The sequence below is a fragment of the Haliotis asinina genome, chromosome 11 (assembly GCF_037392515.1).
Source record: "Haliotis asinina isolate JCU_RB_2024 chromosome 11, JCU_Hal_asi_v2, whole genome shotgun sequence".
Lineage (NCBI taxonomy): Eukaryota > Metazoa > Mollusca > Gastropoda > Lepetellida > Haliotidae > Haliotis > Haliotis asinina.
In genome coordinates this window covers 40,312,946-40,327,859 of record NC_090290.1, presented here as the reverse complement: position 1 = coordinate 40,327,859, position 14,914 = coordinate 40,312,946, and the positions used below count along the sequence as shown (strand labels likewise).

Below are 14,914 nucleotides of genomic sequence, written 5' to 3'. Positions count from 1 at the left end.
GGTGATGTACGTTTGATAATGATAATTCCCCTATCTGTGAGCGTATGCCCACCACAGAGAAGTTGGCATGCAAATATCTATTCACGATTTCCTTGCCAATATACTGTACCGTTATGTAGTTGAGCAACTGAAAGTGTATAGAATGTATGTGTGTCCCAAGCAGATTCACTGTTTCAGTTGTCACAGTATTGTCGTCACGGGTCATGATCAACGACTAGCACCAAGCGACCGATTGGATCATAAGGCATGAACAGTTATCCAGGATATTTGTGAAGTCGTCAGTCGTTGGGGACTGTTCAGCACTGCCGTTGGAAGGAAGGTGAGACATAACAAATGTTTAATTATTTTAAGTTGATAATACTTACTCTTCCTCAAGCCGCATGCCACCATTGTCTATGATACAATAGTGCAGCTATGAGATATCACATCTTTCAAGTTTTAAACTATACGGAAAACATTCATCAAATTATTATAATATAACGTTTTGGTTGGAATAACCTACCGATCTCGAAGCGTTTTAGTGACAACATGAACATAAACTTGTAGAAACTAGAGACCATTCCCAAACATGGCAATTAGAGCGAATTACTTTGCCTTCCTTTCATAAATTACCTATCGTTTATTTATTATTATGTCAGTTTTCATTTACTCTTGGTTTCCCAACATGAAAGCACCATGACTTTCACGGACCTGAGAAGTGAGGGAGTGAGTTTAGTTTTACGCCGCTTTTAGCAACATTCCAACAATATCCCGGCTGGGAACACCAGAAAGAGGCTTCATACGTTATACCCACGTAGGGAATCGAACACCGGATTTGGGCGTGACAAGCGAACTCTTTAACCACTAGACTGCTCCAAAGCCCTTTGACCTGAAGGGGGAGTAAGATTACACTCTTCAAAGAAGAAAAGAAGTACATAAACCATTTTAGAAGATTTTCTTTGCATTAGTTTAAGACAAATTACTGTATGTAATTTAAGTGATAAAGAGGCGGGAATTCACACGTATATAGATAAAGATTCTACTCTGTTTACCTGAGTCCGTATGGTAAGTTCAAAGTCTGTACTTTGTACAATCACTGCCCGGCATTGTCTCGACAGAGACTGGATGAATGAAATTCTTAACATTATTTATTATTATACATCGGTTCTAATTTTCTCTCCGATCGGAGAGCGTAAAGTCGCAGGTTCGATCCCCGGCCACGTCAGTCCTAAATATGTTAACCTATGGTTCTTGTTGTTCGGCATTAATGGGTCCAACAAGGACTAGTCGGTTTCATATGTAACGTGATCACGATTAACTGTAGCATGGTATTTCAGTTGGCACTATATAATCAACTGAAACGAAATATTCTTATGCGCGAAGTCATACCCCATTTCACTTCACCTCTTTTATGGCTGTCCTACATAAAAGATCCCAAGCTTTCATTGACCTGACGAAGGAGTAATATTGAAATATGCAAGTGGAATGTCGCCTCTGTGCCTTCAGTGTAATGGCGTATTTCCTCTGGCTCGCTCAGCCAATATATCGATTTATTGATGAGTACTGCTGCCGTTTGAATTATATATATACTGTTGAAATAGCTGAAAAGGATTAACATATTCCATACTTGCACAAGTGTTGCGAGAACCTATTCGCCCATGCAACTGACATTGTCAGGTCTGTTCGTGACCCACTTGTGGCCACTCTGAAATGTGTCATGCCTGCCTGTGAACACTAGAAGCACAGTACGATAATCAATTTCTGAGCTTCGAAGTAGCTATATTGTAAGGAATTTAGTCACGTGCCTTTAAAGACTGTCCCATATCTTGTGCCACCCGCCGTGATATTGCTGGAATACTGCGAAAAGTCAGGTAAAATCATAATCACTCATTAACTCATTTACGCATCATATAAACATTTATGTTTAGTTACTTCTATTACTGCATAAATATATAAGGTAAAGATAGGTGAGGTCAGGTGAGGTCTGCCGTCTATTATAAATCTGTCCTGCAAATTGTTCTCTGTAGTGTCGAGTGAAATCACAAAAGACCAGACCCGTGAACGTCCCGGGGTAGAATAGGCCCCCAGCAACCCATGCTTGCCATAAAAGGCGACTATGCTTGTCGTAAAAGGCGACTAACGGGATCGGGTGGTCAGACTCGCTGACTTGGTTCCCAATTGGGCATATCGATACTCATGTTGTTGATCACTGGATTGTCTGGTCCAGCCTCGATTAGTTACAGACCGTCGCCATTTAGCTTGAATATTGCTAAGTGCGACGTAAAACTAAACTCACTCACTCACTCACTCACTCACAAAAGACCAAATGTTGTCGAAGTGAGAAACTATCACGTTTACTGAAATCGAATTTTGAGCCTTGAGGCTTGTGTCCTCGCCATTATTGCTGGAATATAGTTTGAAGCGGCGTAAAATTACACACACTCGGTCTCTGTCTTGAGTCAAACGTATCTTCGCTCAAACATTTCGTCTGTCGTATGGGAAATAGTTGATTTAAAGATACCCTTATATTGCAGAGTGTGAAAGTGGACAAAAATGGCTTATTCAACGACATATCGAGGCATGTTTCGAGCCTTTAGGAACCTTGCCATCGAGGAGGATGGCTATTCTGAAGACCCAGAAGGATCAGACTTGAAGTATGCCACGTTAGATTTGAGGACGAAACACCGAAGTGTGAAGCAAGCTCCACCAAAAGTAACTACTGGAGAAATGTGGACAGATGAAGATTTTCCTCCAAGCAGAGCAGAAACTGGCTGTGTCACCCGGGCACTTATGTGGTATAGACCGCATGTAAGCTCATTTGAATCATTTTAGAAGCAAACACGTACTGTGATGTAGGGTGGCTATACCTATTCTCGCTAGGTGCTACTTCCACTACTAAGCTGGTTTTCGGCTTCTTATGCGATACGAGAAATGGGGCTCAGCTTACATCCGGTACTAAAGTATGTTCATGAACCAGTTCTGGTTCCAAAGTGCGCGACCTCCTGGTCTGCCGTTGTCAAACCTGTAGAACCATGACTGGTCGTTTAAGCTTCTGAGGAGAGTATGAAGGTATGAAACGTTGCTTGTTTGAAGCACTAAGATCTCGCGTAGTGCCGTGGCATACTTATTAGCTCTACTTTGAAACATATCCGTGACAAAACGTCGACGCATAGGAGATGCGTTCAATATGCACCGTATAACATTCATTTTCAATTTCGAAGCCTTATTTAGACTAGTTGTTACATGTTTGTTTCCGTACTTAATTTCTCATGACGATCCGGGTTAAAACGCTTGTCGTAAGTGGAACTAACGGGATCGGGTGGTCAGACTCGCTGACATGGTAGACACACGTAATCGTATACGAAATGTGTAGATAGATGCTCATGGTGTTGATCACTGGACTGTTTGGTCCACATTCTAATATTTGAAGTGTTTGCTTTCAAATGTCTCGATAGGACTACACATGTGGTGGTGGCGGTGAGTGAATGTTGGGGAAGGGTCAGGGTGAGTGTGAGAGTGAGGCTCTGTCCTGTCCTAATTGGAAGCTGGTTCTGTCATTTCAGGAATTTATCAAGAATCCACAACTCTTTGTTGATGGTACAGAAAGGTATGACGTCATGCAATATGGGTTTGGCACGTGCTGGTTCCTAGCCATTCTGTCCAGTCTTGCTGACAAGCCCCGACTTTTGAATAAGGTAAGTACAGTTTGTATATATACATTCCTGATTTGAAAAAGTCATAGTCAGAAAACCTAGTGATAATTTCGTTATTTCACATGATTAACATCGGTGGCAAGTATGCCCCTTTCCATAACCTCCAAGCTATTTGACTTGTCACGGAAAAACCCGAGGTGGTCACGAATGATGACACTCATATTCCCCGAATTTAGAATGATTGTGAACAAATCTCATGTTGATAAATGTTATAAAAGCCATCATGATAATCATAGAAATGCTACAAACAATTCTTGCATTTAAGTTGATCAACACCGAATCATACGCACCTCGGACCGACGGAATCTGCCATTGCAAGCTGTGGAAGTTTGGCGAATGGGTTGACATTTATATCGATGACTATTTACCCCTGTTTCGAGGTCAGACAGGTCTTGGGCTTTACAGCGCACAGTCTGGGACAGCCTCCAACGAACTGTGGGTTTCCTTCTTGGAAAAGGCTCTAGCGAAGTATGTATGCCCCAGATGCTCACCTTCCTGCTCGCTAATGATATTTGTACTGAACATGATAACCGGGCCTTATACCTCTGCCAAAACATAATGGATGAATCCACGGAAACTGAAATGTATATTGGAACGCAATTGAAATTTGAGTGTCATTGAGCATTTCCAGCAATACAAGTCTCCTGTTGGTTCTCTTTTCCGGAACAGAACTTTAAAAACGTTCAATGTTTCTTGTCCAAACTTGGCACATAGCTAGATCTAAATGTGAACTGGTGCCTTTCGTTAGTTTCGATAGCTGAATATAATATTTTTGGCGTTCTTATGGCAACAGGTTTGACTGTTTGACTTCGACTGTATTGCGGCTGGTGCGCTTTTTCCGGAATATGCCTTTAAAACTGCTAATTTATTAAAAGAACTATTTAGCACTCCCCTTCCACTTTGTGGCTATTCAAGAACCTAATGGCATAAATCGACCGTATGCTTCTGTGTCCAGTATCAACATAACTGATGTACATCAAATTGTGGAAGCACGCAGGCAGTTTGTTGTTGACACAAGCATGCTAGTAAACGAATAGTTGACACAGATATATTTTCATTAGATCAGCCTGAGGAACAACATTTCACATAGTCGTAACGAGTTGACATATTCATAAAGAGTGTTTTGCAATGGCGGTGGATATTTAAGACTTTAAGACTTGTTGTAAATGTGACGTCCGTACCCCATTACTTGATCGCTATTTGATGTTTGGTTTTATCTGTTGTGAAAGCATTCACCCCTCAGTTGTTGCATTGACGCCAGTACGTACGTTATCCAGAGAAATGGGGGACGTTGGGGTACCCTAGTGTTTAAGCGTTCATGCGAAAGACCCGGGTTCGATTTCTCACTTGTGAAGCCCGTTTGTGGTGTCCCCGTGATATTCCTGGAATATTGGTAAAGCGGCGTAAAATAATACTCATCCAGTCACTCAGAGAAATACAACAGGCCATTTAAAATAGGATGACGTGATACGCACATGTCGACAAGCGACGTGTTGAAGAACTTCACCAACCCGGTTAGCCAAGGGGATTTGATTCTGAAACAAATAACTTCATTAACAAATGTGGCATTGGTTAAAATCAGTGGAAATACACGTGGCTATAGGTTTTTAGTATGTACATGTTTTGTTGTGTAGGATGTACGGGTCATACTGTGTGGTAAGTAAAGGTGGTTGGCCGAGCGAGGCGTATCTGGCCCTTACGGGAGGAGTTACTGAGACTGTGTTTCTTGCATATTACACATCCCGTCCCCACGATCTCTTCCAACGACTTCACAAGGCACTACAGGCTGGCGCAACTGTGTCATGTGGCATGCGTGTAAGTAACATCTCAAATGTATTTATAAATATAAATATTTTTGGTTCCTTTGTCTTCATTGTACCTCTTTCGTCATTTAATATCAATTTCAGTCTTCATGATAAAACACTTTCGACGTTAGATGCGACTAAATGTATCAGGGGAACAGGCTGGATTACATGTACTTTATAGTGAACACGCCTAACAAAAAAACAAAACAAAACAAAACAAAAACAAAACAAAACCCAAATTACAAAAAAAAAAAAAAAAAAAGTAAAAAAGAAGTTTGAAAAGTGAAAAAGTAAGAAAGTGAGTTTAGTTTTACGCCTCACTCAGCAATATTCCGGCCATATGGTGGCGGTCTGTGAATAATCGAGTCTGGACCAGACAATCCAGTGACCAACAACATGAGCATCGACCTGCTCAATTGGGAACCGATGACATGTGTCAACCAAGTCAGCGAGCCTGACCAGTCGATCCCGTTAGTCACCTCTTACGACATTAACAATTATGAGCCTGATGGGGAAATATATAGTTATCAGATACAAGTATTTTATTTACACATTAATAACAATGTCTTCTATCTTGGCCATTATGTATAGTCCGTTAGCACGTCTGTGAAATCACGTGACATTTTTCTCTCTTGACGTCATACAGTAATGTTGTCGGTATAAGCATTACTCTGAGTTTATTATTATTTTTATCATTATTTTTTCTACAGGAAATCATGTAATGTAATATAAAGTTGACGAATTCAGCCATACACCAGTATACAAAGTTTAACTGAAAAGGGTGAAAAATGGGTTCAAACAAAGGTTCAAACAAACAACTTACGGTAACTTGACCCAAATTTTACCAATTTGCTGTGGTCACAATTGGAGTATGTTATGGATTTAGTTCTGAAATAACTAATTATAATTCTTTACTCATTATAATGGTTTCTTTAGTAAACTGGATACACCTTGCTATTTTTAGCCTGTTTGGGACTTTAGTCCAGACTGAGTTCACAGTTTCGCAATTTCATAAAACTTGACAAATTTCGGCTATGACCTTCTCACAAACTGTACAAACAGGAGCGTTTATGTATCCAAACTTAAACAAATATTTTCCAACAAGAAGGATTTAGTCAGTGATTCTAAACTGAAGCCACCGAAATTAAACACTATCAGTTGATTGAAATGGAATTTCATAAATAGTTCTCCATTCGGTATCTGTGTATTGTTTTACAATATTTTTCTCCTGTTGCTGATTGGCTGATGTCTTTGATCCTAATGAAATGTTATAGAAAAGATGCAACTTAATTGGTAAAACTAGTGAGTAATATAGGATAATATCAATATCTTTTAATCATTACTTCCCCCGCGCAATGTTAAATAATTACAGGAAATATTGTATTTATTCTTGAAAACGTGACCGGAAACAAAATGATCACCCTCATAATAATCGTTGATACATTTTACCCCTGCTTCATCCCACTATGTAAGTACACACACACGCACGCGCGCGCGTGCGTGCGTGCGTGCGTGCGTGCGTGCGTGCGTGCGTGCGTGCGTGCGTGCGTGCGTGCGTGCGTGTGTGCGTGCGTGCTTGTATATATCATTCTCGTTACCCAATACCAATCCAATACGTGTTTCCTTAATCTTTGTTCAGGTTTGAAACTCTGGATGATAAGATATCTTGCTTTAAGGGATTTCTCATGTCGTTAACGATATTATTTCTCAGATAGATTCCGCAATTTAGGATGATGCAGGGACGGTAGAAAACAAATGATTAAGTTTCGCTAACACTCAGGATCTTAGCACTGTGTTACTGCGAAATGGTGTTAAAGTTCTACATTTAGGCATGTTCTTGAAATTTTTAATTACTTTAAATCTTCCGATGTAATTATTGTCAACCATATATCAATGATCGATGCCAAAATTGATACTCAGTAACATAAATGTTTCAGTCCATGCACATCTGCACTTCTTTTATAGTTTAATACGCGGGATGACCCGCTTGCAGCTAAGATAGATCCTAACTAGTTAGGACCTCCTCTTGTTAGGACAAGACCATTCTCGAAACGATCTTATTCTTGTCCTACGTTGAGTTATCAGTCCTCGCTAGGATAGCGTCCTCTTCAGCCTTAATTAAGTTGCGAATTCCTCTAAATATTATCTATGATTTATGACAATGCTATGAAAAACATGTTCTTCCAGAAAATAAGTATATATATAATAATGTTAATATTTTCAATATTGCCAACACTTTATAATAGTTACAGAAGTTCTAGAAAACGGTTTATTAACAAAAGAAGAAAAAAAGAAGATATGTGCAAAAAATATTTTCATTTCATTTGTTTGTTTATGCAAATCATGACTTGAACTCTCACAATGTTCGCCTATTACTAAACAGGAATTACTTCCATTTCCATGCTGGCCTTGACGTTGAAATTTCACATCAATATTACAGAAAAGAGCAATATTATGAATCAAAAGAGATGGAATAGGTAAGAATAAAACAATTCTCTTTGGTAGATCTAAAGAATGTGTATTGCAACACTCATGTCAATTCCTCACTGATAAATTGATAATATAAACTAAAAAAGGTCTTCTTACCTCATCAGAAGTACATTCAAATGTATTTTAGGCGAGTGTCTTAAAATCAGAATTGATGACCAAACAAGTACCACACCATGTTGATTGTCTACTGAGATATACTTAGGACAGGTCAGAACATACCCTAGTATTTGTCGTAGGTTAGAATGTCCTATCACCGGGATACTTTGTGAGAATAAGAAAGGACACCTATCTTTGACCCTAGGGTCAAAGTTAGGACATGACGAGGATCATTTCAAGAAAGAGCGTCCTATATGCTTTATGATGAAATAATCACGGACAAGCATGTCCGGTTTGACTCTTCAATTTTGCATCACAAGGATTCAACATTTCAGTGTGAGCAGAATGAAAGATCTTTTTAACACAATCTATTGTTATTGCACGGACTTGTCACGGAGAAACATTTTTTCAAATGACTGAATTATCATGATTATGACTCTCATGTAAAGTCCACAACAAACGTTGTCACTCTTCTCGTACATAACAAGCAACAATAACATCGGCCAGCTGACCTAAGGAGTCCAGTCAGTCAGGCCGTTGTCTGCACATGTTCGATATGCCTTCAACAGACACATGTGTCTCTCAGATATCGTCAGTTACTAAGAGTCGTGTCGTTTCAGAAACGTTATACAGGTGACCTGGGCCTGATTGGACGACATGCCTATACACTGAACAAAACTGCCAAGGTAAAGACAACTATTTCAGTTATAAATCATAGATCATGGACTAAAGTCAACATTTACAATCTTAGAAATGTCTTGGAAAGATGCGGTTTCTTGACACTATGACCTAGTTTGGTTCTTTAATTTCCTGTTTCCATTGCTGTACAAAGACCACCATGAACCTCTGCTGGCGGTAGAGATGTGCATTGTACATGAGGTGAACTATGTTACTTCATTCCTGTTGAGTAAAGTTCTGTAAGAAGAGTCGGCACTAATCATAGTGCACTACCTCTATATGTTGACTCCACGTACATTTCAAAATGTGAAATGTTGAACGTTAGTGTTCTCAGTTTTGGCGTCAGAAGCAACAAGAGTAACTACAGGATCTGTTACATTGTGGTTTGCGCTGGGTGTCAAATAGACAGGCGAAACATGTCATTGATGTGTTGTAGTGTTTTGTGCATAGATATTCCGACATCACTTGGGTCTGAAGTAAACGAGGAACAAATATCGTTGATGTTCTGTAGTGTTTTGTGTTTAAATATTTCGATATGAACGGATCTGAAATAACAGAAAACAAATATCGTTGATGTGCTGTGGCGGTATATATTTAGAGATTTCGAAATGTGTCGGGTCTGAAGTAAACAGACAACAAATATCGTTGATGTTCTGTAGTGATTTGTGTTTAAATATTTCGATATGAACGGATCTGAAATAACAGAAAACAAATATCGTTGATGTGCTGTGGCAGTATGTATTTAGATATTTCCAAATATGTCGGGTCGGAAGTAAACAGAGAACAAATATCGTTGATGTTATGTAGTGTACATTCTAATGTATTTTAGGCGAGTTTTTTAAAATAAAAATTGATGACCAAACAAGTACCACACCATGTTGATTGTCTACTAAGATATACGTAGGACACGTCAGAACATAATCTAGTATTTGTCGTAGGTTTGTGTCGTAGGTTTGTGTCGTAGTATTTGTCCTAGCGCGAGGATACTTTTTGAGAATAAAATAGGACACCTATCTTAGACCCTAGGGTCAAAGTTAGGATATGACGAGGATCATTTCAAGAATGAGCGTCACGTGTGCTTTATGATGAAATAATCACGGACAAGCATGTCCGGTTTGACGGTTCAAAGAAAAAATGTCTTTCATGGGTAACGTTTTGTGTTTAGATATTTCGATATTGGTCGGCTCTGAAATAAACAGACAACAAATATCGTTGATGTGCTGTGACGGTATGTATTTAGATATTTCGATATGTCTCGGGTCTGAAGTAAACAGAGAAAAAAAATATTGTTGGAATGCATAACGTTTTGTGTTTAGATATTTCGGTATTGGTCGGCTCTGAAGTAAACAGACAAAACTATCGTTGATATGATGATGTTTAGTGTTTAGATATTTCTATTTAGGTTGGATCTAAAGTGAACAGACAAAAATATGGTTGATGTGCAGTAGTGTTTCGTGTGAAGCTTTTACGATATGGGATGGGTCTGAAGTTAATGAATCTGAAGTTTTGTATAGACATTTCTGAATTATAATTGACTATAAATATCTTTGATGTGTTTTACCGCAGTGTCTTGAACGTCTGACATGTGTCTTCTATGTGCAGGTGCAGAGACACAACGGTGAAGTTGTTAATCTGATCAGATTGAGGAATCCTCATGCTACAAGTGAGTGGACAGGGAAATGGAGCGACGGGTAAGTTTGTTTTGTGTCTCTCACCGCTCTCAACCTTTCTTTCATGGGGTGTTTTACATTTTTAACTTATAGAGAACATGTTGCCCAATCGTCATAATTCACGAAGAAGTAAACGTCTCTTCAACGAGTCCAGTGTTACCGGAACTTCCCCGAGATAATAAAGCACGCACGCACGCACACACGCACGCAGACAGACACAGACATACACAGACACACAGACACAGACACAAAGACACACACACAGGCACACACAGACACACAGACAGACAGACACACACACACACACACACACACACACACACACCACTGCATCCCCTCTTCGTTGAGTAACGCTCATTGTATGAACATATTGAACATGCTGAGGAACACAAATATTTGATAATACTGCTTCGTCACAGTTTTCCTTTACTTATTCTCACCATAGGTCAACATAAGCTTTGCAAAGAGACCTGGAAAAGAATACATGGACAAAAGTACATCAGGGATTACATTGTTTCCTTGTGATGACCCATGGAAGGGCTCGAGGACGTAGTCTGATTCGAAAAGTTAAACTTTCGTTTTACAGGAGCCTTGAATGGAAGACTTTGGACAAAGGCGGAGATCTGAGACAAATGAAAGACGATGGAGAGTTCTGGATGAGTCTATCAGACTTTATGGCAAACTTTACTCAGACGACAATTTGTTCCCTGACACCTGATTTCAACAAAGATGGAGTGTCCGATCCTTTGAGTGAGTAACCCTTGAACATAAGTATCTGTAGCTGTACAGGAAATAGGATGGCCTGAAATGCTATGTAAGTGACATCGGACTGGTTTAAGCTGATCCTGACGCTGCGTAATATTAAAACTTAACACTAAAATATACTCTCTCTTTCAAAGTTGGGGAACGTGAACTTTTAATTTGCAGAGGAATTATATTAAGCATTAAGAAACATTTCAAATCATATAAGCGCACGGCCATTCATCTTCATCGCAGGATACACTAGTCATCTTGGAAGTGAAGTTACAAGAAGAGAGTGATTTTAGTTTTACTCGGCTTCACACATTGTACCCATGTGAAGAATGAAACTCTGGTTTGTGGCATGACGAGCGGATGCTTTAACTACTAGGCTACCTTACTGCCTTAAGTAGCATTTAATAGTATGATTGGCAGATGGTATGGTGAAGGGGAACACGTTTTGTGGATGGACTATTCATTGCAATATATGCGACGTTTCGATGAATGTCCTTACAAAGTCGTCAAGCACATTGTTATATATTAAAAACGGTGTTCCTGGCATGGGTTGCCCTACATCCTAATGTAGAAAGGTAAGTTCAGAACCATCCACACGCTTGTGATTACTTGACGCATTATGTTATGAAGCATTTGACAAATCTTTTCAGACTTGAAATAGTATATTTCAGACTACCCTTTAGCAACGGGAAGAATTGATGGTAAATGTGTACAGCTCAGTACAGCTGATGCCGGTACCCGATTCATCAGATGGGTACAGTTGTGTGAAGACAATTTCTGGTGCCTTTGCCATGATATTGCTAAAAGCAGCGTTAAGCAACACTCACTCATTCGCTCGCTCATACATTTGTTTGCTTTCATTACTATAAATGGTGTATTGATATCATATGGGTCAGTCTTGCATAAGTCATGAACTATCCAGCTTGAATTCATCTCTAATGTTGGACATAGTTTAATGGGATTGATATTCTGATTAATGTGGTATTCAAAAGTAGACGTTATCATATCCTTGATTTTACGGTTACATTTCACGATAATTGTATCTGAGAATCTGACGTGAATCACCAGATCAGGTGTTTTGGGTGAGTAATTTGCTGAACGGCATCATCGGTGTTCAGAATCGCCGTGACGGTATGGATCTTTGCTCAGTTTATCTGCCACATTCAGAGACCTCTGTCACAGATCAGTAAACAATCAATAAACGAAAAAACGTTATACGTTTATGGGTAGAAGTCGCAGGGAGCTGAGTCGGGTAAATTATTACCCTGTTTGGGTTGTTTTCGTGTTTAAAAGTGCCATTTGTATCAAATGTGTTAACGTTTCTTTCTTTTGTCAGACTATGTGTGGAGCATATTTGGAGAGTGGGGAACAGCAGTGAAAATCAACATCCCAAAGAACTGTAAGAAGCCTGGGTTTTCAGACAAATATAGAAGTTGTAGTGCTCATTAATTCTCTTGCTGTGATATCATTGTGTTGTGTCAAACTAACAACAAACGATAAAATGTTTTATGCAGTGTTTTTCGGCGGCTCAAAAAGACACCAGGATCTCGTGCCCATTACGATAAACAATAATATTACCGACACTGAGCGTCTTCAATCATTTGACGTTTTTTCATACATAAAGCTTTGTTGCGGAAGTGACGTCACATTTTGCATCTCTCAAACGCATAATCTCGCACGTGACCTTGAACTCAACGACAAATGCCACTTCTGAAAATGAGGAATTATTATAGATTTACATTCAAGGTATTAGTCTCGTTCTTAGATCTCTCAATACATTTCCCCCCGAGTATTCCTTATTGGAACATATGTTCTCTTCGGTAGTAAAACCGAGGGAGATGAGCCCTTATATTGTCATGTGTTTGCTCAGAGATAAAAAGACGAAGGAATGTTGTCAGGTCTAATATGTAAGAGAATATTGTTGGATGACACTATTTCTATATTTTAGATGCAGTTACACTTCAAGGGTTGTTAATGAAAGATTATTAGTATGAGTAAATGTAACAGAGCGAGAGTGTTGAGATATTACGCAATGGCTCTTGGATAATAGTTACATGAAAGTGGACGAGTAAATGTTTCTGTGACCTTGAACATCATACACTGTCAGATCGCACACGTCAAGGAACTGTCCCGGTAGTGGTACAAGTCATACAGGATGAACCCCAGCGCGGCAACTACAGCAACATCAGCTGTGACGTGTTCACCGTAAGTGATAGGAGACCTCTGGTCCTTTAAAAACGAATTGAACCGTGTAGGTCCGGGGTAGAATAGGCCTTCAGCAACCCATCCTTGCAATAAAAGACGACTGTGCTTGTCGTAAGAGGCAACTAACGGGATCGGGTGGTCAGACTAGCTGACGTGGTTGACTCTTGTCATCGGTTCTCATTGCGTAGATCGATGCTCCTGCTGTTGATCACTGGATTGTCTGGTCCAGACTCGATTATTTACAGACCATATGTTTGGAATATTGCTGAGTGCGGCGTAAAACTAAACTCATTCACTCAGAACGAATTAGCAAGACGACGTTAGTTACTGGTTCAGTAATTAACCATCCTTCTGTTGCTTGCAGAATGAAACTCAGTGGTCTGATTAGTTTCTTTTTAACTCAAAAACATCATTATAATTAAATGTTTGTGTTACATAAATTGTTTATGCAGCACATATGTTGTTAATTGCATTGTCAAACACATCGCTCCATTGCAGTGGGGTGATCGTGCACGTGTTCCAGATATTGCGGGAAATAGAGGACTGGTTTTGGAACTGCAACGTGTTTACCGCTACATCCTGTCACATGGGACGTACATTTTGCTTCCTTCAAGAGATGAACGTGGGAGCACCAAGGAGTTCCTTGTACGGCTGTTTTCACCTTGTCCAATCTATGCAAACAAGTATTAAGTGTTCTTGAGGCACTATTAAGTAGTCGGTGGATTGTACATCGAGGTTTCCACGACATTTCGGTGGAGACATGGTCATTTGCAGTATATGACGTGTCAAATATTTTCTTATTTTTTGAGATATCATTGCACTGCCCAAATCGGCTCTTCGTATAATTTAAAACGCTTTAAGAAGCAAGGCACAAGGTGCCGATACGAGGCACTTACTTCAGTGTATTTTCCTTCAATTTGACACATTTCTCAACATAAACCTTCTATTGTCTTTTGTTTGTGAAACAAAACATTCCCAGACATTGATAACAACGTTCACACTGAGTCAATGGACAGTAGAACAAGGAACATTGGACCAGAGTTTTACACCAGTTTTAGAACACTCAAACGATACGACTGGAATGTTTTGACGCAACATATAAAAACGGCTACTGTTCACCAGGAATCACAGTCTGAAGACATATTGTATCTGTGAACAGCAATGCCTTAGAATACCGAGCCACATGTGCTTCCCAGACAAGAGATAAATGTTAAACGCACATCAGTACCTATTTCTGACAATTATGTGAAAGGATAATCATGATTCTTGTGTGTCCTTGTTCCTTCGAAAGATTACATGGATGACATAGTCCCAGCCCCAGCAATTCGCTTAAGAGTAGTGTCCCCTTGGTGCTTCAGGAACATGTGATTGTGTTTTCGAACCAACATACCCACCGATTAAACGTGAAGGTATAACTGCACAGCAGGAAATAGAAACATGGTATTTGATGGTAATTTTGATGTGTTTAGGGGCGAACGGTTTAGCAAATATTGCTCCCAGCACTTTGAAGTTCTACTCATGACAA

At 39.6% G+C, this 14,914-nt stretch overlaps 1 protein-coding gene across 1 annotated transcript; it reads left to right on the top strand.

Moving 5' to 3' along the window:
- Positions 1–245: 245 nt before the first annotated feature.
- Positions 246–14,209, top strand: LOC137256319 (calpain-1 catalytic subunit-like). The gene is made up of 11 exons (XM_067794080.1): positions 246–319; positions 2,514–2,787; positions 3,543–3,674; positions 3,958–4,160; positions 5,327–5,507; positions 8,704–8,769; positions 10,364–10,452; positions 11,018–11,181; positions 12,521–12,616; positions 13,292–13,380; positions 13,888–14,209. The coding sequence occupies exons 2-11, from the start codon at positions 2,533–2,535 to the stop codon at positions 14,077–14,079; spliced, it is 1,467 nt and encodes a 488-aa protein (XP_067650181.1). The 5' UTR covers positions 246–319; positions 2,514–2,532; the 3' UTR covers positions 14,080–14,209.
- The last annotated feature ends 705 nt before the right edge of the window (positions 14,210–14,914 follow it).

What these genes read in the sequence shown, in the direction of transcription:
- LOC137256319 (XM_067794080.1), top strand. Translation starts at nt 2,533, where the DNA reads ATGGCTTATTCAACGACATATCGAGGCATGTTTCGAGCCTTTAGGAAC. An exon ending in TTATGTGGTATAGACCGCAT is followed by an intron (nt 2,788 to 3,542) that starts GTAAGCTCATTT and finishes CTGTCATTTCAG; the next exon opens with GAATTTATCAAGAATCCACA. An exon ending in TTGGAAAAGGCTCTAGCGAA is followed by an intron (nt 4,161 to 5,326) that starts GTATGTATGCCC and finishes TTTGTTGTGTAG; the next exon opens with GATGTACGGGTCATACTGTG.